Source organism: Crocodylus siamensis, chromosome 6 (assembly GCF_052110815.1).
Source record: "Crocodylus siamensis isolate JL-2025a chromosome 6, ASM5211081v1, whole genome shotgun sequence".
Classification (NCBI taxonomy): domain Eukaryota; kingdom Metazoa; phylum Chordata; order Crocodylia; family Crocodylidae; genus Crocodylus; species Crocodylus siamensis.
Window position 1 is genome coordinate 15,370,215 of NC_143400.1, and position 21,493 is coordinate 15,391,707.

Consider the following 21,493-nt stretch of genomic DNA (forward strand, 5'->3'; position numbering starts at 1 on the left):
AATGGGAATGCAGGCTTCTTAATACAGTTTAAGATGTGTGATGGAAAGTTTATGATAGAGGATGTATACATATATTTCTTTATATATATAGAAATATATTTTAATTTTTAAAAAGAGACACAGGAGACTGGGCAGGATGAACCTATGATAGACTCATAAAAAATTCAGCCTGGAAGAAACCTCAGGGGGTCACATCTAGTCCAACCCCCTGCTCCAAGCAGGACCAGCCCCAACTACGTCATCCAGCCAAGGCTTTGTCCAGCCCGGTCTTCAACACCTCCCAGGATGGAGACTCCAGCACCTCTGGGTGCCCGGTTCCAGTGCTTCGCCCCCGGCGCAGGACCCACGGCCTGACACAGTAAATGGCAGCTTTGGAGCTCTTTGTCGAGATCTCATTTGCTCTTAAGCCCACTGATTCGGATCCTCCTCTCTGCAGGGGGGAAGTCGCCCTCCCCTTCAAACATCAGCTGAGCCCAACCCCTGCAGCCTCCCTCCCGGCTGCTACATTCAGTCCACGGTTCTCTGCTTTTGCACTGGCCAGGAGAACCCCATATAATCCCCCCAGCCCAACACAGTCCCCGCCAATCCCATACAGCCTCCCGGTGCTGGAGCGGCGCTAAGACATCCGGGGCCCCAGGGGGCGCACGCGGGCGGGATGACGTCACACCACCCCCGCCCCTGGGCAACGGGGGAGGGCGGGTAGCTCTCCGGTGTCACGTGATGGCACGTGCGTGACGCCATGACGCAGGCGCGCTGAAGCTGGCTGGTACTGCGGGCGGAAGGACACGCGGTGAGCGAGGGAGGCAGGGGTCATGGGTCAAGGGTTCACCCTAGGGCCGGCCAAGTTGAGAGGTCACCGTGAGCATCCTCTGGTGAGGTCAGAGGTCACGTGACAGGTGTCCGAGTTGGAGGTCACCGCGGAGGTTAAAGGTCAGGAGGGAGGGGACAGGCCAGGTGCCCGGGTTAGAAGGCATCATAGGAGTTAAAGGTCAGGAAGGCGGGGTCAGGGTAGCCTAAGTGCCCCAGGCTGGGGGTCGCTCAGAGGCTAAAGGTCAGGAGGGAGGAGCAGGGGGCCCAGGTGCCCCTTAGGCGTTGGGGCACTTCCTGCTCTGTGACTGCAGCCTCCCTGGCCCCCACCCCCTGCCTGGCACACGGAGCTCGGCCCTGGGCCTGGCTCCAGGCGCACGCAGGGCCTGGGATTTGCTGGGGCTGGGGGCTGCATCTTGGGGAACGAGCCTCTAGTCAAACAACACCTCTCACCATGCAGCCCAGCACCGAGCCAGGCGGGTCCTGCTCCAGCACCAGCTGCACCGCCGCCTCTGCCCAGCCTGGGAGCCTGCTGCCCTTCGCCGCCCAGAGCAACCCTCCTGCTCGGAGCCATGTGGAAGAGTGGGGTCACCCTGGCCAGGGTGCTGAGGCCCAGGTCAGCACCTCGTCTGGGGTCAAAGGCATCATCCTGGGGTGCCCCTGCAACCTTCAAGCCGGCTGCCACCTGCCATCTGCTCTGGAGCTCTGCGGTGAGTGTGGCGAGGAGGCCCTGGGGCAGGGCACCAAGCATGGACAGGGTTTTATCCTAGCCTTGACATCGCCTCTGCTCCTGGTGTGGGACAGTCACTTAGAAGGCAGGGCAGATTTGTCTCTTACAGATTAGCCAAAGTATAGCAGCAGCTTCCAGAAGCTGAAGGCAGGGTAGAATTACTCACTTAAAGACTAAGCAGAGTAGAGAGAGACCCTGCATGAGCTTTCATGAATCCAAGTTCACTTCATCAGATGCTGTGAAAGGACTGCACAGGGTGGAGTATAAGAAGGAGAGAAATGAGAATGCAAAAGACAAGGGAAGGGGGAGGAGGGCAGTGCTGGGAGAAGCAAACAAACCCATAGGAACAAAGGAGCCGCAAAAGTGAAGCCAGGTGAGATGGGATGGGAGTCCGTCATCCCTGTTTAAACCATGCTTAGCCAAGTCCAGTGTGTGCCCAGTTCCTTGTGCTGCAGTTTCCTGTCCCAGTTGGTTTTTACAAGGTTGCTGTCTGAGAACAGCCGCCCTCAGCCCAGCAATGGAGCATCCAGGGACACTGAAGTGTTCTTCCATGGGCCTGTGCATCTCTGCAGCTGGTGTCAGGGCAGCATTTGTTCTATCTGTCATGTAGGGATCACTCATGTAGACTGCAGAGAGGCACTGAGCAGGTGACAGCCTCTGTGACATTGGTGGAGTTGTGGGGGAAGGAGCCTCGGGTGTTGTAATCTGTGATATATGGTCCAGCGATGATGTCGTCTGTATTGATGTTGGGTCCGTTGCAATGCCTGGTGCCTCCGTGAGACTAGTGGTTACAGAGCTTGTTGCTTGACAGAGACCGTTTGAGGTTGGGGGGCTGGTTTGTCCCTGGTGACTACTTTGTGATGGTCATCCTTCTCCAAAAAGGGCTGGAGCTCATCATTAATGATATGTCCAAGGTGCTCAAGCCAGGGGCTACAGGGACGGCCAGAGGGACTCAATCCTTGTCCAGTTAAATTCAGTGACTTAGACCAAGTTGGGAATAGCCCCTGTCCTGGGCTGACCTTGTTTCTGAGTACCCAGCCTGAGACCTCTGCATGTTTTCAGAGGGGCCAAGTCACTCTGTGGCCCTCAGCTGGAAGCCTAAATGCTTCTCCTGGCTGAATGTGAGTCAGTCTATATAAGGTGCTACCATGGCCTGCCTTCTGCAAGACATCCCAGACAGAGCTCATAGGAAACAAGGTGCCCCAAACTGGTGGCACCAGATCCCCTGCTTAATTGGATCCGCTGCCTTCTGCTTCCCCCCGCCCCCCTTGTTAAAGCAGATGGAAAGTCTCTTGGAGAAGTGCTTTTTTTTCCTATGATAAAAGGGACTTTAATGGTAGAGGAGCAGCTGTGGATTCTGAACCCTGCTGTGGGACAAAATCAGGGGCCTGTGAGCTATTAGGAAACACTCCGGTATCCAGTGGCTACTCTGAACTAGTTTTCTAAGGGGGATCTTTTTCCTCTCCTAATTAGGAGAGATGTAGGTACCTCTGAGGCAAGTGAGAGGAGAGAAGCTGGAGAGAAAACTGCTCATTGTTCTTCTGTTATTGCCGACTGTGTGCAGACATCTACACATGATTCGCAAGGTTGAACACAGGGATTTTAAACAGGAACCCAGTGTTACGCCCATCTGGGCCTGTCATGGGCTTGCTGACTTGTTTGCAATGGAAATGCTCTAGGATTTTTCTGTAGTCAAAAAAATGAGAGCAATTGGAGAGCTGGGATTTTCTCAGGAAGCCTGAAGTCTAGCAAGAGGGGCGTGGAACCGCTAACAAGATTGAGGACCACTGTCCTAAAGTAACTAGTTAATACTATCAGATTCCCCTTTCTTTTTCTTAATGACATTTAAACTGGTTTGTATGCCACATAGGAAAATACTGTGTACTGTTAATTAAACCCAGGGTTACGTTCCATTCATTAGAGCAGGCAGAGAAGGTTGGATGCCAACAATGTTAATTAAAGACCCTTTCAGTCCAGTGCTTAGCGTGAAAGTATTTCTAGTGGCTAGTCCCAATGGGTTGAGTGATGCTGGGCTGAACTGGGGCCGACACATGGATTTTGGAAGGCTCAAAGAGGACCAGAAGTTCTGACAGGTTCCCTTCCAGCTTCCCTTCAGATCAAGGGTTTGTTGGGGGATGAAATCCTTTAGCTAGTGTTTGTCACCTGGCAACCAGGGCACCAAAGCTGGATCTCGAAAGGCATTTCACTGCCCAGTTCCTTTTTGGATCTGAGCCCAAGATATGCAACTGGACAGCTTGTAATCTGAGTTGGAAGTGCCTCTCCATGACAGACCCGTCTGGGAAGAAGCAAACCCAGAGAGTCTAAAGCTGGATTTTGCAACTTGGAAGTTAAAGTATATGAGAGGGGAAACATTGTTTGAATGCAAGTTCAGAGGGGGAGATCTTTCCGCATAAGTTAAAAGCCATGTCCTTGGGGAGGAGGGTGAGTGAAGAAACCCCACGTGTCACTCACCAATTGTAACAATGGTAATTACTGAGGTCCGTGCAGTGAAATCTTCCCCCAGCCATCTGTTTGCCCAGAAGGAGCTCAGCTATTGCATTCACCCTCCTGAAAGGGAGTTCAGTGCAGAACAGAATGAAAGGTACTGATATGGCCCTGGATTTGCATGTGGTGAGTGTTTGATTGAACCTCCTGGATGCTTCGGTTCTCCCTTGTGATTCTCCCCCCCGGCCCTTCCTTTGCACCAGGGGCTAGTCTCCATGCCCCACTCCCTCTCCATGCCCCACTCCCCCCTACCCCCACACATCTCAACCCCTGTGATTTCCCTTACTGCGGACACCCAGCCCTTCTGCAACAACGGTGAGAGCAAGAGCAGCAGGGAGAGCTTGGAGGAGGGTACAGGCAGCTCTGTGCAGCTGTATAGGTTGAATGCGACTAGAGCACAGCCATCTGCTGTGTTGCTTGGGATGTTGGCATTTTTTTGAAGAGGAAAACATCCCCTTCCTGGCAGCTAAGCAAAAAAGGAGCTCTCTGAAGTGGAGCTACTGTGATCACTAGGGACAGAAAAGAGCTAGGGTCTTGAAGCCAGAAGCTTGCCCCTTGAGAAGCCATGCTAGGGTCAGCTGTAGGGGGTCCTTAGGGAGGGAGAGCCAACACAGCTTCACTTCTTGAGATGCCCAAGATGAGCAGATGCTTGCAGAGTCAGAGAAGCGCTCGCTCATTGTAATGATGCTGCTTCTAACCTGCTTGTTTCCAGACCCAGTTCTCCCAGTCCGGGCAGCCGAAGGACTATGCCCTGCCCAATGCCAGCTGGAGCCAGGGCATGCTGAACCTGTACAATGAGTTTATGGAGAAGAGCAAGGATGGGACGTGGAAAAGGATCCCGTCCTATCGGCACAGCTTGGATCACGTCCCAGGCAAGTCTCTGGCCTGTCCCTCCCTTCATTCTGTGTTATCTACTCCCCTGAGTAACCTTCTCAGGCAGGTGTTGGTATAGCTGTGGAAACCATCGTGGGCAGTTGTTCAGGAATGTGATGGCAGGGCTTCATTCCCAGGGCAGTTCCACTGGTTAGACTGGTGTCAGCAGTCCTGTATTCAGCAACAGCCACTGCTCAGACCAGTAAGCCTTTCTGTCTCTGTATAACCCAGCCCTCACCCCTAGAGGAGGTACTGTATATACTTGCATACCAGATGCACCTTTGAATCGGCTCTCCCAACTTGGGGTGTGTATTTGAAGCAGAGGGAAGCTGATTTTCTTTGTCCCCCACAGCAGTACATATCTCCTGCACTCTGGTAGCATACAGCTACCCAAAAACTGCTGCCAGTTTGAGAGCAGCTGTGAAAGGGTTGACACGGGATGGGCCCCTTCCCACATCCTGGCAGGAGCAGAAACTGATTGCCTTCTTGCAGTACAGTGTCTTTATGGAAAAAGCCAGCTAGGCAGTGATTCTCGGGGAAAAGAATCATATTTTCTACAGTTTGCCTACCAAGGTGCTTGTCTTCTTTTTGGCATGTGCAGTAGGTGGGGAAATGTGGGGAAATTCATCCCAGCCCTAAGCTATTCAGGTCTGACTTTTTTCCACTTTTGAGCTGGAGTGCCAGAGTCCCCTCTAGCAGCTCAGTCCTAGGTGGTGCATCCCTGGGGAATAAAAAGAACGTTCCTATCAACGGGCAAGGACTTCCAGAAGTCGGTTCCTTCTCATCTCCAGCCTTAATGCCTCCTACACCTATGACTCTCTCTCTCTGTCCATTGTCCTTCTTCAAGCGCAGCCGCTTTTTCCAATGCCAGTGAGTAAGCTGGTAACAAGGTGCTGAAAACCAAACTGCCTCCACTTGTCAAGTATTGATCCACCCATGCAGATTAATCTTCATCAGCAGCTAGAGATTCAGCTTTAGTTGAGCAGGAAAGGGAGGGTGAGCAAGCTGAAGGTGAGGTTCTGCTTCTGCTCTGTGCAGTCATAACTCTGAAAACTATTCTGGGGGGGTGTCACGGGTGAGAAGATATAGTCACCTTAGACTGATGAAACTTTGGACAGGGACCATTTGTACCCTGGACCAGGCATTCACCCTTCAGCTTGATGCTACCCCTTTTAACCCCTGAGCACCCATGTCCTTTCACCCACCCAGACTTGATGAAGCTGGAAGGTGAGAAGATGTCGAAGGACACTCGCCTCTTCCTCCGCAGCCTGGATGAGGAAGGGCTGGGCTTTGAGTACGTGATGTTCCTCAACCCCTCAGAGAAGAGGATGGTGACTGTGTACCAGCCGGGCCCCTACCTGGAAGGGCATCCAGGGTAAGGACCTCTCCTCCCTGCTCCCAGGCTGAGCAGAACAGCCCACTGTCCTGCCTCTAGGGCTGGTTGTCTGCCCTCCTCTCAAATTGCCACCCTCACTTTCAGGTTCGCTCATGGAGGCTCCACGGCTGCCATTATTGACAGCACTATCGGAGGCTGCGCCATCTTCGTTGCTGGGAGGGTGATGACAGCTAACCTCAGCATCGACTTCAAGAAGTAAGTGACCAGCGGCTCCCATATGGCTGACTGAGGCAGATAGTGCTGTTGTTCTTGGATTGTCTCTTTTGTCTGGGGAGAGCCTGGGATGGTTCTGTCATTGGGAATAATGTGCCCCTCTGCTGGGGACATTGGAGCCTTTGGAAGGGAGTGGGGGGTGTTTGGAGCATGGAGCTGGCTTTCAGGTGACCAGGGTTCAGTCCCTGCATCTGCCACTGATTCCTTCTGCCAGGGGTGGCCATCCTGTAGCTAGTCGCATGGGCAGCCTGTGTGTGTGGCATGGAGCAGACTGCAGCGGAGGCAGGCAATACAATACCAGATGGGGCAGGGAGCAGAAAGCAGGACAGCAGATTAGGTGGGGAGTGTACAGGGCAGGAAGCAGAAAGCAAAGCGGTGGATCAGGTGGGGAGAATGCTGTGTAGGGAGCAGAAAGCAGAGTAGCAGGTCAGGTATGGGAAAAGGGTTCTGCAAACTGTTTGGTCTGTGCACCCCAGCTGTGAGACTGGGTTGCTGCCTAGGAGAACAGGCGGGCAATAGGGGCAGGTCATGGCTGGGGCATTTCCTTGGAAAGTTCCTTGGTAGAGGGGACTGGGGCAGGGGGGTGTCTTAGATCTATACTGTGACCTGATTTGTCCAGGCTGTTTTCAAGCTGGAGCTCTGTAATTGACTGCCATGCCCCCACCACCCCTCCAGACAGCCCTGCTTTGCATTCACAGCCTGTGCAATACAGCTGCTTCTTCAGTGGAACAGGCAGGTGTTGAACAGCTGGTGCTGGGCAGGGAGCAGCCAGTCCTGATTAACACCTGCCAATTCTCTCCCCGCAGCCCCATTCCCCTGGGCTCGGTGGTGCTGGTGGACGGCAAGGTGGACAGAATGGAGGGGCGGAAGGTGTTCCTGTCCTGCCAGGTTTGGAGTGCTGATGGCCAGACCCTCCATGCTGAGGCTACAGGTAAGGACTGGCAGGGTGGAGGGAAACTGAGTCACAGGGTGTCTGATGCCTGGAGAGAGCCCAACCAGATGCCCAGAGGTGGCTGCTGGCTTGGCCAGTTTTTTTCTCAGAGACCTGGTTCTTCCTCCATTGTTGCCTTCCAAGCCAGGCTCCCCTGTGGGTCTTCTCCTGGGATGGACTCCTGGCTGGGCTACAAGGAAGGCTGGGCCTGTTGCCCACTGCTCCCAAAGCCCCTGCCCTTTGCCCCAACACTTTCAGGCCACATGTCGAGACCTGTTGAGCTTCCCCGACTCCAGCAGATTTCAGGGCACCTAAATCTCTCTGACTGTCCTGTCCCAGCAGCTGCCATCATGGTTGCGGATGTCTGGGACCAGCTAGCACAGGGCAGAAACCCTGCTCTACCCATACAACCTGCTGGCCTCAGGTCTCAATATTCCCCTGTCAGCAGGTCCCGCTAGGGCTGGGTGCTTGGTGCCATGTGCTGTCCTATCACCTCCCTAAGCCAAGCTTGAGCCAATGGGAGCAGTAGGAAAGTCCCAGGACTTGTTTTTGCTGCAAAGGTGCCTCCCATCCCCTCTCTGCTTTCCAGGGCTGTGTTCCATGCAGAGACTTCCACCCTGCTTCCCCCTCTGTCTTTCAGCCCTCTTTATCCAGCTGGATTCCCTGAGCCGGAAGTGAACTCCTAGCAAGCCTGTTGGATGAAACTGCCTGTAGCTGTGCCCCTTTAATCCCACCTTCCCTCCCCCCATCATCCCCAGCTCCACAGCTTTCCCTGGACATGAGTGACGGGGCCTGACCCCTCAGAAGTGACCTCTGTGGACTCATAGCCACTGCATTGTGGCCTCTTGGATGCAGCTTTCCTGGTAAAAATCCAGTTAACCTTGGAACAGGAAGGTCCCGCACCCTGACGTATAAGGCACAGTGTTGCGCCCAGGGTGACTCTGGGTCTTTTTGTCCAGAGAAGAGGAACTGGAGCTAGTTCTGTCCAATTAGATGCTGGTTTATTAGGATATTAGCAATTGGGCAAGAATGATCAGTAGCAGCTACACATGGCAGGGGATACACAGCTGTACTCACTGCTAGGGACTGGGTTCTTGCGTCTCCCAGCACCTGTTCTCACAGGTAAGGCAAAATTCCAGCCTTCGCATGCAGGTTTCTGCATTGTGGAGTGTTATATGGTGCCAATGCACATTCTTCTGTGCTTCTGCTGAGCCCTCGAAGCTCATGATCTCTTTGCCAGTTCGGCAGGGAACAAAACTCTTGACCCATGCTGCATGACTGTTGTTCCTATGCGGAGTCTGTGTGTTTGGTGCAGTCATCAGCCTGCTAGTCTATACTCACTTGAGACCACCCCTACAGAAGTACTATCTCATTCTAGTCGTGATCAGGACAGAATTGTTTTTAGAATCAGTTTCTCTGCACGGTGGAACATAGTGATACACCTAGCACCAAGGGGAATCCTTGTACCCCAAATCCCAACAGCTGTTGCTGCCTGTCAGAGGGCACATCCACGGCCTGAAGAAGTTGTGAGCTCTGCATAGGTTCAAATGGTGGCGTCCAAGAACCAGCACCGTTGCCCCCTTCACTGCCTGTTCTCAGCTGCTCTAGCATCTTGCTACAGATCTTGCCTCCGACCTCCACACCTCTTCCATGGGACCTTTTAGATACTGGGTCACCTTCTCTGGTTCTTCCAAAATGGACTCAAACCAGTATTTGGGGCTGTAGGTCTGGACCTCTTCAGCGTGGAAAAGGGACGGTCCCTGTTCCTTTTAAAATAAGCCATGTTTAGCCCCGGTGCTGATCCGCAAGCATTACATGAGCCAGAGGAGAAACCAGGCTCTGTAGCAGTAAATCAGGAACAGCGGCTTCAAGGAATGCAGTTTTGGAGCTGGCCAAAATTTTCCCATTTAAATTGTTTTCGGACAAACTCTTTCACTGCCCCGCCCCCCCCCCCCCCCGCACCACCTTGCCCTCCTGCTTTCCCCGGAAATGTTCTGAATCGGCCAGAACTGCTGAGAAAAGATGAATGTAATTCTACTGTACTATACTGAACCATGTTGCAGTGCATTGTAGGACACATCAAGAGTTTCATACTCCTATTTCAGCCATGCTGCATCTCCCATGGTGCATTGTGGCTGCCACAATGCAGTGTGGGAGATGGAGTCTGGCTCATAAAGGAGCTGGGTGCCCTGCACGTTCTGAACAAACACCCCAGGCATCAGCTTTCTAGGTCCAGCACGTGTGGGTCCTGATTCTGCCCGCGTGCATTGAGATCACAGCTCAGTTGCTTGCACCAGGCTCCAGGGAGACACAAACTTGGCTTCTTCAGCAACCCTGTTCCCCTGCGGTGAACTCGGCATGCCAAGCAGCCTGCATTTTCCTAGCCCTTGAGAGCAAGTTGTCATGGGATGGAGGAGAAACTAGAGAACCAGGAGGCCTGGGGACTCTTCTCTGCACGCTGCTGCTATCGATGTGAACTTGGGCAAGTCACGTAACATCCCAGTTGTACTGTAGGTGGAGGGTGATGGAGCTCCTCAAGCCTGAGGGCCTGCTCTGCAGATGATTCTATTGTCTCCCCTCGGGGCCATGTCTTTGTAGCAAAACCTCCCTTGCAGGTAAGATAGCAAGTGATGGTGAATCTAAGAGGTCCTTGCATCAGCTTCTGTCAGACACTGGTTTTCTGGGGGATGAGCAGATGGCTGCATATAGCTGTCTGCACCTGGGGACAGCCTGGTTTCCCCCAGCTTGGAAGTCTCGGCAGAACCCACCGTAGTCTGTTGTATCTGCTCTGCAGAGGACCCCGACTCCAGTTCTGGAGAACCTCAAGCCAGCCAGGCACTCGAAGCAAGGTCCAAGAGCCTGTACAGAGCTGAACTGCCTGAGGACTGTGTTCCCCTGCCCCACCCCCTTCCTGGGATGTGGACCTCTGCAACACTGGCCTTCCCCAGGCGAGGTAAGGGCACAGCTGGCAGAGGAGCGTCATACACCAACTATTGTCTTTGTAGCTGACTCAGTCCTTTTGCTAAAGGAACAAAAACAAAACGGGGTTTTGCCAAAGGCCAGCTACAGCTTATGTGCAGTGGGAGATCATCTGTTTCTAGCCCAGGCACCCAGAGCAGGAAGCCGTGTGTTGGCAAGACCCCTGTTTCACCCATGGTGCTGGAGTGCTTTTTGCGTGGTCTGTGCCAAGTGTGTCCTGCCTCACACTGGATCCTTTTACCTGCAGTATTGCCCTGACTGTCGTTTTCTTGCATCCTTTTCACTGCAGCACCCAGGCTGCCATCTCTGCCCCTCTAGCAGGAGGCATTGGTCTGCCCCATGCAGGGGGTGTGAGGTTATGCAGTGATGGAACTACATAATATGAAATAAAGTGCTGATGTGTCCTGTCACCATGCGCAAATCTGAGTCCAGACCAGGCACCTATTATTGCTTCATCTGTAGCCTTAACAAGGCATGTGGGTGTTGGGTCTTGCCTACTCCTTTAGTGAGCTAACAGCCTGCAAGGCTGCTTGCAGGTGGCACGGGGGCACGAAGGAGAGATGCATTTGACAGGAAGGGGGCTTAGACTAGAGCTATATAAGCCCAGAGCCTGTGCTGGTCAGGCAGTGTCTTCCGGGCAGCCATGGGGTGAGGAGCTCTTGGAAGCAGGGCTCCTGAAGGGCCTGCAGCTTATAAAAACAACTCTGCAGGCCTGGGATCAGAAGCAAGCCCCCTGGGCAGAAAAGGACTGAGTTTTTGCCGACAAGTGGCCTTTGTTTTATTTTGAGGCCATAGAGGGTCTAGGGAAGGGCTAAGCTGCACCAGAAGATCCCTGAGCCTGGAGAAGGGGAGATATGCAGGGCTAGGAGTCTGGGAGTCTATGAAAGGGCTGTGTTAAAGGACAAGGAGGGGTCCGAAGGCCCAATGGTGCTGAGTACATAACTAGGAAGCTTCACAGAGAGTACCCATGAGGCTTGGGGCATAGTGCAGGGAAGGTAGGGAGCCACGCACAGAGCCCTGAAGGCAACAGGTGCCTGCAGGAGTACAGACAGGCTGAAAGGGTTGCCAGCTTAGGGCACAGGATTGTGACCAAGGGGACCAGGGAGAGGCACAGCAGGGATTGGCTCAGGCTCATGCAGAGCCCACAGGCAGCCTCTCTTTTATAACCCTCATTAAGAGCAAGGCACAGCAGGTGAGATTCAAGGGAAGGGCTGCAGCAGAGCCTGAGCCAGGCAGGGGCCACATGGCCACCAGGAGGCATCATGGCCATGGACCTGCTGCAGTCCCTTGTACATGGGCAGTGCCATAGGCCTCGGCACTCGGTGCTGGGTGGCCCAGACTGGACCCGCTCATGGACCCAGAGGGATGCCAGAGCTACCCCTGCCCCATGGGGTGCTCATAGTTTCATAGTTTCTAGGGTCGGAAGGGACCTGAGCAGATCATCTAGTCTGACCCCCTGCCATGGCAGGAAAGAATACTGGGGTCAAATGACCCCAGCAAGGTGTTCATCTAGCTTGCTCTTAAAGACCCCCAGGGTAGGAGCCTGTACCATTTCTCTTGGAAGTCGGTTCCAGACCCTAGCTGCTCTGACCGTGAAGTAGCGCCTCCTGATATCTAACCTAAACCTACCCTCTGCCAGCTTGTGACCGTTATTCCTGGTCACTCCTGGTGGTGCTCAGGGGAGCAGTGACTCCCCCAGTGCCTGCTGATCCTCCTCTGACTAGTTTATAACAGGCCACAAGATCCCCCCTCAGCCTTCTCTTTTGGAGGCTGAACAGGTTCAGGTCCTGTAGCCTCTCCTCATAGGGCCTGCCCTGCTGTCCCCGATCATATGAGTGGCCTCCTCTGGACCCTCTCCATGCTGTCAACATCCCTCTTGAAGTGCGGCGCCCAGAACTGGACGCAGTACTCCAGCTGCGGCCTGACCAGCGCCGCATAGAGGGGGAGGATCACTTCTTTGGACCTGCTCGAGATGCATCTGTGGATGCATGCCAAGGTGCGGTTGGCCTTCCTAACTGCCTCCCCACACTGCCGGCCCATGTTCATCTTGGAGTCAATGATGACCCCAAGATCCTTTTCCGCCTCCGTGCTGACAAGAGAGGAGTTCCCTAACCTGCAGGTATGGTGCCGGTTGTTCCTCCCCAGGTACATTACCTTGCACTTGTCTGTGTTGAATCCCATCCTATTCTCATCCGCCCACCCTTGTAACCTGTCTAGGTCTGATTGTAGCCTGTTGTACCCTTCCAGTGTGCCCACGTCCCCTCACATCTTAGTGTCATCAGCAAATTTGAACAGGGTGCTTTTTACCCCCTTGTCCAAATCACTGATGAAGATGTTGAACAGTGCGGGCCCAAGGACCGAGCCCTGCGGAACCCCACTGCCCACGTCCTTCCAGGTTGAGAAGGACCCATCCACTACCACCCTCTGGGTGCGGCCCTCCAGCCAGTTGGCGACTATTTGACTGTGTGGGTGTCGACACTATAGTCCCCCAGTTTCTTAATGAGAACGGGGTGAGAGATGATGTTGAAAGCCTTCCGGAAGTCCAGGAAGACTATGTCCACTGCTACCCCTGCATCTAATGATCTGGTGATCTGATCGTAAAAGGCCACCAGGTTGGTCTGACAGGACCTGCCACTGATGAACCCGTGCTGGTTGCCCCTAAGCATGCAGTCCCCTGCTGGCCCCTTCTGGATGTGTGCCAGCATAATTTTCTCGAACAGCTTGCCTAGGATTGAGGTAAGACTAACCAGCCTATAGTTTCCCGGGTCCTCCTTCCTGCCTTTTTTGAAGATGGGGACCACGTTGGCCCTCTTCCAGTCCTCCGGTACCTCTCCAGAGCACCACGAGTGCTCGTAAAGCCGTGCCAGGGGACTTGCAATGACCTCGGCCAGTTCCTTTAGAACTCTAGGGTGGAGATCATCTGGGCCGGCTGACTTGAATACATCCAGTCCCTCCAGAAGCTCCCTAACTAAATCCTCGCGAACCTGTAGCCCAGGTGTGCCTCCCCCAGGGCCCGAGGGGGGCCCAGCAGGGAGGTGGCTGTTCTGGTCCCTACTTAGGAAGACGGAGGCAAAGAAATCGTTAAACATGTTAGCTTTGCCGTCTGGTGTGATGACCAAGTTTCCCAACGCGTTCTGCAAGGGCCCCACATTACCCGGGACCTTCTTTTTACCCCCTACGTATTTAAAAAAGGACTTCTTATTGTCCTTAATCTGGGAAGCTAGTCCCAGTTCCATCTCTGCCTTGGCCTTCCTAACTACCCCCCTGCATCCCCGAGCAACTACAGAATAGTCCTCCCTGGTGATGACCCCTTCTTTCCATTGGGCGTAAGCCTCCTTTTTAGCAAGGAGACATTCCCGGATGCTTTTGGTGAGCCACGGAGGCTTGTGTGCTCTCCTGCTCCCTTTGATCCTCGTTGGGATTACCTTCCTTTGGGCTTGGAGGATCGTCTCCTTAAGGAGTGACCACTCTCCTTGGACAGCTGGCTTCCCTCCCCTCCAGGACCTCAGCGCTTCTCCAACTATCCTCCTTAGCTCGTTGAAGTTTGCCCTTCTAAAATCTAGGGCCACTGCCTTGCTGCAGGCCTTTGCCACCTTGCACTGGATGGTGAATTCCAGCAGGCGATGATCGCTGTCACCCAGATGGTCGAGCACCCACAGCCCCCTCACCAGGTCATCACCCGTGGCCAGCACTAGGTCCAACAAGGCGTCCCCCTCGGTGGGGCTGTGCACCTCCTGGGTTAGATGGAGGTCCTGCACTCTGGCCAAGAACTACGTGACCGATCTGACCTGGCTGACTGCTCTTCCCAGCAGATGTCCGGGAAGTTCAGGTCCCCCATGACTACCACATCCTTAGCCTTCACTACCCCTGTGAGCTGACCCAAGAAATCCTGGTCAAGCTCCTCTCCCTGGTTGGGAGGTCTGTAGTAGACTCCCACCGTTAAGTCTCTTTCCCTTCGACTGCCTTGTACTCTAACCCAAAGCACTTCAGAGTGCCCTCCCCTGACTCCTTGCTAATTGACGAGGATGTGTATTCCTCCTTAATATAGAGCGCCACGCCCCCACCCCTCTTTCCTATCCTGTCCCTCCTGTACAGCCTCTAGCCCTTGACATTCACCGCCCAATCATGCCTTGCATCCCACCACATTTCCGTAATCCCCACTATGTCCGGGCTGGTGTCAGCCAGCAGGAGGGTGAGTTCCTCCTGTTTGTTACCCATACTACAAGCGTTTGTGTAGAGGCATTTGAGGGCTTCTGTGGATGTGTGTACTGAGCCCCTAGTCCCAGCGTTACCCTGGCCCCTCTCTCTTACCTGTTTATTTGCTTTGCTTGTTGGGCTGGGCTGGGCTGTAGTTGTGGGTGCTGTTTGGTCTGGCAGTCTGATGTTTCCTCTGCCCTCATCTTCCCCTTCCCCCAACGAGCCTAGTTTAAAGCCTGCTGGAGGAGGTCCGCCAACCTAGAAGAGAACACACGCTTACCTTTAGGGGAAAGGTGGAGCCCATCCCATCCCAGCATGTCTCTCGTCATGATGTGCCGGTCATGGCTGAGGAAGCCAAAGCCCTCCTCGAAGCACCATTCCTGCAGCCGCCAGTTGGTCTCCGCAATGCACGTTTCATGCCATCTGCCTCGTCCACTCACTGGTAGGATAGAAGAGAAAACCACCTGCTATGCAACACATCAAGGGGTACCCTCCCATGAATCATCCTTGCTGCCCTTCTCAGGACCTTCTCTAGCTCTTCTAGATCCTTTCTGAGATAGGGAGACCAGACCGGGGAGCAGCCTTCAAGGTGTTCATGCACCATGGATTTGTAAAGTGGCATCACAGTGTTTTCTGTCTTGTTCACAGAAGAGTTACTATTAATTGGCTCAGTTTCCAGTATTAGTGCCAGAGAGCGGAGGCCAGAAGGCAGAGTGACCTGGGTCTGACCAGGGTTTTTTCCCCTGTCCCTCTCTCCCTTGCAGCCTCCAGCATTCAAGGTCTAGGAAGCTGTGATTCAGAGGCCATGCCCAGAAGCTTGTTAAGCTTCATGTTGGCCAGTCAAGCTCTATGCCTTCAGGAGGTGTTGGGCAGTTCAGATATTCATCCAGCTCTCTCCTGGCTCATCTCTGGCTGCGACAACTGCGTTTCGCTTTGTGTGGCTGTGGTGTTTCATCCAGTGGCTGCCTTGGAGAGAGGAAACTTCTGCGATAGGAGTTTATATGGCCATGTCTTTGTCCAACCACCCAAGCACCTTGTGTTTTGCTTGTTGCTGCTCTCCTGATGCTTGGTGGGGCAAGTCCCATGGGTATTGGCTCCATCAAAGCTCGGTGCTACGGCGAAATGCTTGACTGGGTCCTCCAGATGGACAGAGCAGTGGGGACCTGTAGGAGGGCAAAACCTGAAAGTGGCCAGGCCGGTTCCAAGGTTGAAGCTAAAACCATGGTGCCAGAGCTGGAGGGCTTCATAGGAGTGTAGAGGAAATGAGAACTATATAGGGCCAGATGAATGGGTTCCCCGTGCTGCTTTAGCTACAGAGGGCTAAGCGGTAGCCAGCTGAGGTCTCCTAATCCGTTCCCTCCCAAGCCCCCTTTTTTCCATGGGATGAATTGGGCAGTTGGATACCAAACCTGCGGGGAGGGAGTTTCCCCAGGCCACAAGGTCCCAATTTCCCAAGCACCTTCAGACTCTTAGCAATGCCCGAGGTCTCCACCATCAGCCAGGGGTTGGGCACAGCACACCTTTCAGGAAGAGGCCACAGCTTTATTTGAGCAGATCTGGGAGACATGGGCATCCACAGAGACACTTGCCCTTCTCTTGAACAGAGAACCTGCCTCAAAGTAGCCTGGAGCTTCTAGATCTGAGCTGCTCTCGCCCTGGGGGGCTCTGCCTGGCCCGTGGTGCCTTTTACAGCAGCCCCGTGGCTGCTGTAGCTCACAGTTGTCTCCTGTAAGCTCAAGGGAGCCAAAGCAAAACCCCAGTCTCTGCACCCTGGCCATAGCCTGGGGGGTTCTGTGCCCCCTCTTTGCAAGCCGGGGGGTGCTAAAGGTGGGACAGAGCGGGGGGGCTGGGAGCCAGGAAGTCTTGACTTCAAGTCCCACTTTAGCCCCTGGCCTGGGGGGGAGTCTGAGTGCCATTCAGAAAAGGGGGATGCTGATAGCTTGCCTAATTGGTGTCTAATGAGTTTGGGGGGGTCTCAGGCCGGAGGTGCTAGACTGACATGAGAAGGTGACACCCCTGGCAAGGTGACTGCACTCCTGGGATCCATCCCTGGCTCTGCGGGGTGGGGAGTGCAACTAGATAAGCAGTCGACAAATGGAGGCTTCTCCTTCTGACTCCTGTATCCCCCCCCCCGCTTCATGCCTCAGTTTTCCTGGCTACCACTCTCATGCTGAGGTAGGACATTGGGGGGGTAGATGTGGGGGCTCGGGTCTGCTGGGTTGAACAGAGACCTGTCTGTGCACCCTGGGGAGCCCCCCTACCCCCACCCCGATGTCTATGCCAGCAGAAAAGGGTGTTACGGGGCCTCCAACGTTAGCCTGTTTCGCAGGCAGAGCTCAAGCCGGGTGGCAGGGTTGGGAGCAGGGTGCGACCATCTCAGTGCCCAGCAGAGGGCAGTGGCAGGACACACAGATCAGCCCTGCAGCCACCCCTAGGCCCTGCTGCCTCTTTGCTCACCACCCAGATGCCCGGGTCCCTTTCCCTGCAGCAGCATGGGAGAGAGGGCCCGTGGCTAGAGCAGCTGGGAGCCTGGCCGCCTGGGCTGAGACCAGGGTTTAGCAGGTTTCAGAGTCAGGCTCTGGGCTTTGCCTTGGGCAGGCAGGAGGGCTCCAGTGACCAAGAGACCTGCCATGGAAGCAGGACTCCTGGTTTCTCCTCCCTGCTGTATGCCTCAGTTTTCCCCATGGGGCTGAATTTGCCAGGGAAAGGAGGAACCCCCTGGTGCTGCCTGGACCAGGCCGAGTCAGGGTCTCCACTCCTGGTGCTGCATGGACCAGGCTGAGACCGGGGCCTCGGCTGTACAAAGCTTTGACTCCCTGCCTGCCTCCCCTGCACACACTTGTACACACCCCTGCCACATGCACTGTCACACATGCTGGGTGGAAGTGCTTGTGGGCTTTGCAGCTGTCCCTGGAAGCACTGGGCTTAGCTGGAAGGGTGGCATTGGGGTCACTGGGTTGCATCCAGCTGTGCACAGCTGGGCCATGTGTGCCACCTCTTGGCACAGCAGTGGACTGCACCCCCAGCTGGGGGCCAAGCCCTGCATCCCCCATCCCCTCCCCAGCTGCTCCCGTGCCCTGGTGACCTTCGGTACCCCTCAGCAGAGGAGAGGCAGGCTGTGGTTTCCTGGGGCAGGGTCGCGTGCCAGGAGGGGCGGGTGAGCGTGAGAAGGGTCCCCGCTGGTTCCTGTAACCTGCTGCGTGGGCAGAGTTCTCAGCAGGGCTCGTGAGAGCCGGGCGCCTGTCCCCCCGCCCCCCCAGCCCAGCCTGAGGCTCCCCTGTGCCCCCAGCCCTGCTGATGCCCCTCACTCCCACCTCTAGTGATGCCCCCTCTGTCCCCACCAGCTACTCCAGCACAGTGTGAGGGGAGGGCAGAGATGAGGGCATTGGGGGTGGGTTGCAGCAGGCTGTGGGTTGGGAGTGAGGGGCACTGGCAGATCTGGGGGGCACTGAGCCCAGGGTGGGGTCGCAGGGTTGGGCTGGTGTGCAGCTCCATGAGCACAGTCCCTCCAGACAGTCGCTGTTTCCACGCTGGAGAGGTGGGGAAGGGGGAGGGAGAAGTCTCTGCTTGCCGCCCCCGGGGCTGGAATCTCTGATTCACATCAGGCTGCGGGTTCCCAGCCCCTCTTAGGCGCTCCACACCCGCATGTGACTTCCCTGCCAGCCCACGGCCCCCCGCCCCAGACTCAGCCCTGGCACGTTCTCATGCTGCTTCCGCCGTCTGCAGCCAGCCGCCAAAATCTCAAGCCCCAACACGTGACCACGTGGCAGGCAGCTCCCCACAACACGGTACAGCTGGACCCCACTGCCCCCACGGCAGCACAGAGCAGAGCTGAGATGCAGCCACTTCTGGGGTGAGTCACAGTGGCTGCGTGAAATCTCCACCCTGGTGCCCAGATGCAGCCTGTTCTGGGGGGCAGTGAGCAGATGAGACGAGGCCCAGTGCTGGCAGCTGTGTTGGCTCCAGTGCCCCGGCATCTAGGCACCCCCAGGGGATGAGTGCCATGATCCCCTAGGCCAGGGTCCTGGGTTCAGCCCAGAGTTGGCTGCATTTCTGACCATGAAGGCAGGGGGCCTGGGTCCCAGGAGGCGACGGGGCAGGGCAGTCTCCATGGCCCGCTCCATGTGCTGCCCCGTCAGTGGGGCGGTGAGTCACCCCCTTACATAACCACGGCAGCCCCAGGCAGGAGCTGCGCCAAGCGCTGGGGTGGCAGCACCCGGCCCTGCCTGGGGGCCTGCACACGGACCATGCCAGCAGGGGGTGGCCAGGCTGGGCCCAGGGGCTTCTGGGTAATGGACCGTGGAGTCCATTTGGGGAGCAAGGGGTTCTGTTTAAAAGGGTGGGGTGCCCATGCCCCAAAGGCTTCTGGGTAACAAGGGATGGGGATGCCCATGCCCCAGGGTCTTCTGGGTGAAGGAATATGGGGGCTTTCTTGTGCCCCGCTGCAGCCCCACACCCTCCCCGGTGCAGCTGGGGCCCCTCCCCAGACAGCTTGGGCGCTGCCCACCGAACCAGTTCCCCCACTGTCAGGCCTGCACCTCTGGTGCTGGGGCTGGGACCTGGGATGACTCATGTCCCCTGTGGATGGGACCGAGGCCCGGGACACACTGTCCCCTGGGGGAGCTACAGGGTCCATGTGTGTCCAGCTGGACCCCCGCCTGCCCCCCGCAACCTCGGGCCATGGCCCAGCCTCTGCGCTCCCTGCCCTGAGGGAGGTTTACATGGAGGGGGAGTGAATCCGGATCAAGGAGCACAGCAGGCTGCTGGCCAGCTGTCTGGGGTTTGGTCCTCAGCTCCCGGGGCTGGATCAGGGCAGGGGGCCATGGTTAAACCTTTGCAGCATGGTGTAAACAGTAATTACCATGAGGATTTACCTGGGGAAGAGGAGATTGAAGCCAAAAGGGCTGATACAACCCCTGCACCCTCAGGCCCCAGTGTAAATCAGGATTAGCCCCCTGGACATCAGGACGGGGGGCAAAACAGGTGTTACTGTGGAAGGCTGAGCAGGGATGTGGGGTAAATCAGGAATCGCTCAGTGAAGAGAAGTGGGGTAAATCAGGATGAGTCATTCATGTAGGGCCAAAGAGCGATGTGGGACAAAACACTGTGGAGCTATATGAGGTAAATCAGGACTCACTCGGTGAAGAGATGTGTGATAATAAATCAGGAGTTGCTCCAGATAGGGCCATTGGGGGAAAGGGTGTAAACGAGGCATCACTCGAGGTAATCCAACTCAGGGATCCTGGGGTAAATCTGGAGTGACCCCCTGGGAGCACGTGGAGGCAGGGGACGGACACAGCTGCAAGGGCGCGCGCGGGGGCTCCGCGGCGCGCTCGGCCGGGCGGGCCCGATCCTGCGGCCGGCCGCGTGAGGCGCACGTGAGGCGCGCGGGGGGCGGGGCCTGCCGGGCTGTGGTCTGGGGCAGCAGCGCCAGCGTCACGCGGCCGCGGCGTGGCGGTGGGGGGGGGGCCGGCGGCGTGGCTTGGCCACGGGCCAGCTCCCGGCTGGCTCCCCGGGATGGTTTTTTCTCGTGCGTGATACCGCGCGGAGGTTGTGTAACGGCGGGGCGCGAGGCGAGGCTAATCGAGCCCCGCGCCGGGAGCCCGCCAGGGCCGCGGGGGCCACGGGCTGAGGAGGGCCGGGGAGGGGGCTAGAGAGCGACAGCCCCAGGTGCCCCCATACCCCTCCCCTGCACTGCCTAGGCTGTCCTGGGGGAAACTGAGGCACGGGGATCCCAGGAGTCCTGGGGGGGGCGGGGTGTGGAAACCCAGTGGGGAAACTGAGGCATGGGGCCTGGAGAAGGACTCTGGGGGGCCGGGGCCGGGGCCACACTTGGTGGGGGCTGAGGGCGCACCCACTTCGCGGGGGCAGGGGCCGGGATGGTAAGGGGCGTCGCTACGCCGCGGGGGCGTGGCCGCGTTCCCGGGATGGCTCTTGGGGGCGTGACCAGGCTGGAGGGGCGGGATAGTCTCGGGGTGCAAGAGGGCGTGGCCGCACATGGGGCTCCCGTTGGCCCCGCCCCGCTCGGGCAGCGGCTCCTCTCGCCTGCCCGCCCGGCTCCTCCCGCTCCCGCTCCCGGCGGTGCGAGCGGCCCATGGAGCCCGGCGGCGGCGCGCGGGGCCGGGACGGAGCGGGCAGAGGTAGGAGCGGGGCGGCCGCGGGCAGCAGCACCCGCGGGACTCGGGCCGAGCCCGCCGTGCACGGGGCACAGCGCTCAAGGGCACGACATCGCTCCCCTCGAGGCGCGGGGCCCGAGGCAGCCTGGCCCACGACTTGGAGTCCGTCTGTCTGGGGACAGGTGGCAGCAGGACTCTCCCGGAGGCCAAGCCTCAGGGTCCGGGGGCGCAGCCTCCAGCCTGGCCCTGCGCTTGGCCTAGTGGTCGGAGCAGGGAGCCGGGTGCTGCGTGCCTGTCGGGGCGGTCTCGGGCATCGGGAGCAGGTCTGGGCTGTGGGGTGATCCCAGCATCCTCTTCCCCCGTCAGGCATCTGCGGGTGCCAAAGGATTGTGTGTGTTTTCCCAGGGTGCTGCAGCGTCAGGCAAGCGCTGCACCCACTTTCCCACCCGGGATCACTGAGGCTTGAGTGGAGGGGGCTTGGGTGGGGGACAGGACCTGGGGGGAGGGAGCACGGTCTGGAGGTCCCTGGGACACCTGGGTGGCATTCCCTGTTCAGGCATTGGTTAACCCTGGGATACTCTCCATGCCTCGGTTTCCCCCGCCTCTCAAAGGGGCCGTAATGCTTGGCTGAGGGCGTGGGGCAGTGGGTATCGTGGGCGTGCTGATGACAGCAGGTTATATAAGAGCTAATTGCCACTGTCGCTGGCTGCGCAGCCCATGTGCCCGCCCCTGGGAATACAGCATGG

At 56.7% G+C, this 21,493-nt stretch overlaps 2 protein-coding genes across 6 annotated transcripts in view; both read left to right on the top strand.

The window, feature by feature from the left end:
* The first annotated feature begins 334 nt into the window (after positions 1-334).
* LOC149861238 (acyl-coenzyme A thioesterase THEM4-like) lies at positions 335-10,860 on the top strand. Of its 5 annotated transcripts, none has more exons than XM_090054545.1 (7): positions 335-358; positions 1,268-1,517; positions 4,755-4,914; positions 6,125-6,290; positions 6,396-6,506; positions 7,331-7,455; positions 8,096-10,860. In XM_090054545.1, the coding sequence occupies exons 2-7, from the start codon at positions 1,380-1,382 to the stop codon at positions 8,131-8,133; spliced, it is 738 nt and encodes a 245-aa protein (XP_089910671.1). In that variant the 5' UTR covers positions 335-358; positions 1,268-1,379; the 3' UTR covers positions 8,134-10,860. The 5 variants fall into 5 exon arrangements, with proteins under 5 accessions (XP_089910671.1, XP_089910669.1, XP_089910670.1 ...); XM_090054543.1 differs by lacking the exon at positions 335-358 and adding an exon at positions 699-790; XM_090054544.1 differs by lacking the exon at positions 335-358 and adding an exon at positions 805-930.
* A 9,783-nt stretch (positions 10,861-20,643) lies between these two features.
* Positions 20,644-21,493, top strand: part of RORC (RAR related orphan receptor C) — a 45,822-nt gene continuing 44,972 nt past the window's right edge. The window contains exon 1 of the mRNA XM_090053452.1: positions 20,644-20,771. Within this exon, the coding sequence (XP_089909578.1) occupies positions 20,726-20,771 (46 nt within the window). The 5' untranslated portion in view covers positions 20,644-20,725. The remainder of the gene's footprint in view (positions 20,772-21,493) is intronic.

What these genes read in the sequence shown, in the direction of transcription:
- LOC149861238 (XM_090054545.1), top strand. Translation starts at nt 1,380, where the DNA reads ATGTGGAAGAGTGGGGTCACCCTGGCCAGGGTGCTGAGGCCCAGGTCA. An exon ending in CAGCTTGGATCACGTCCCAG is followed by an intron (nt 4,915 to 6,124) that starts GCAAGTCTCTGG and finishes TCACCCACCCAG; the next exon opens with ACTTGATGAAGCTGGAAGGT. An exon ending in TACCTGGAAGGGCATCCAGG is followed by an intron (nt 6,291 to 6,395) that starts GTAAGGACCTCT and finishes CCTCACTTTCAG; the next exon opens with GTTCGCTCATGGAGGCTCCA.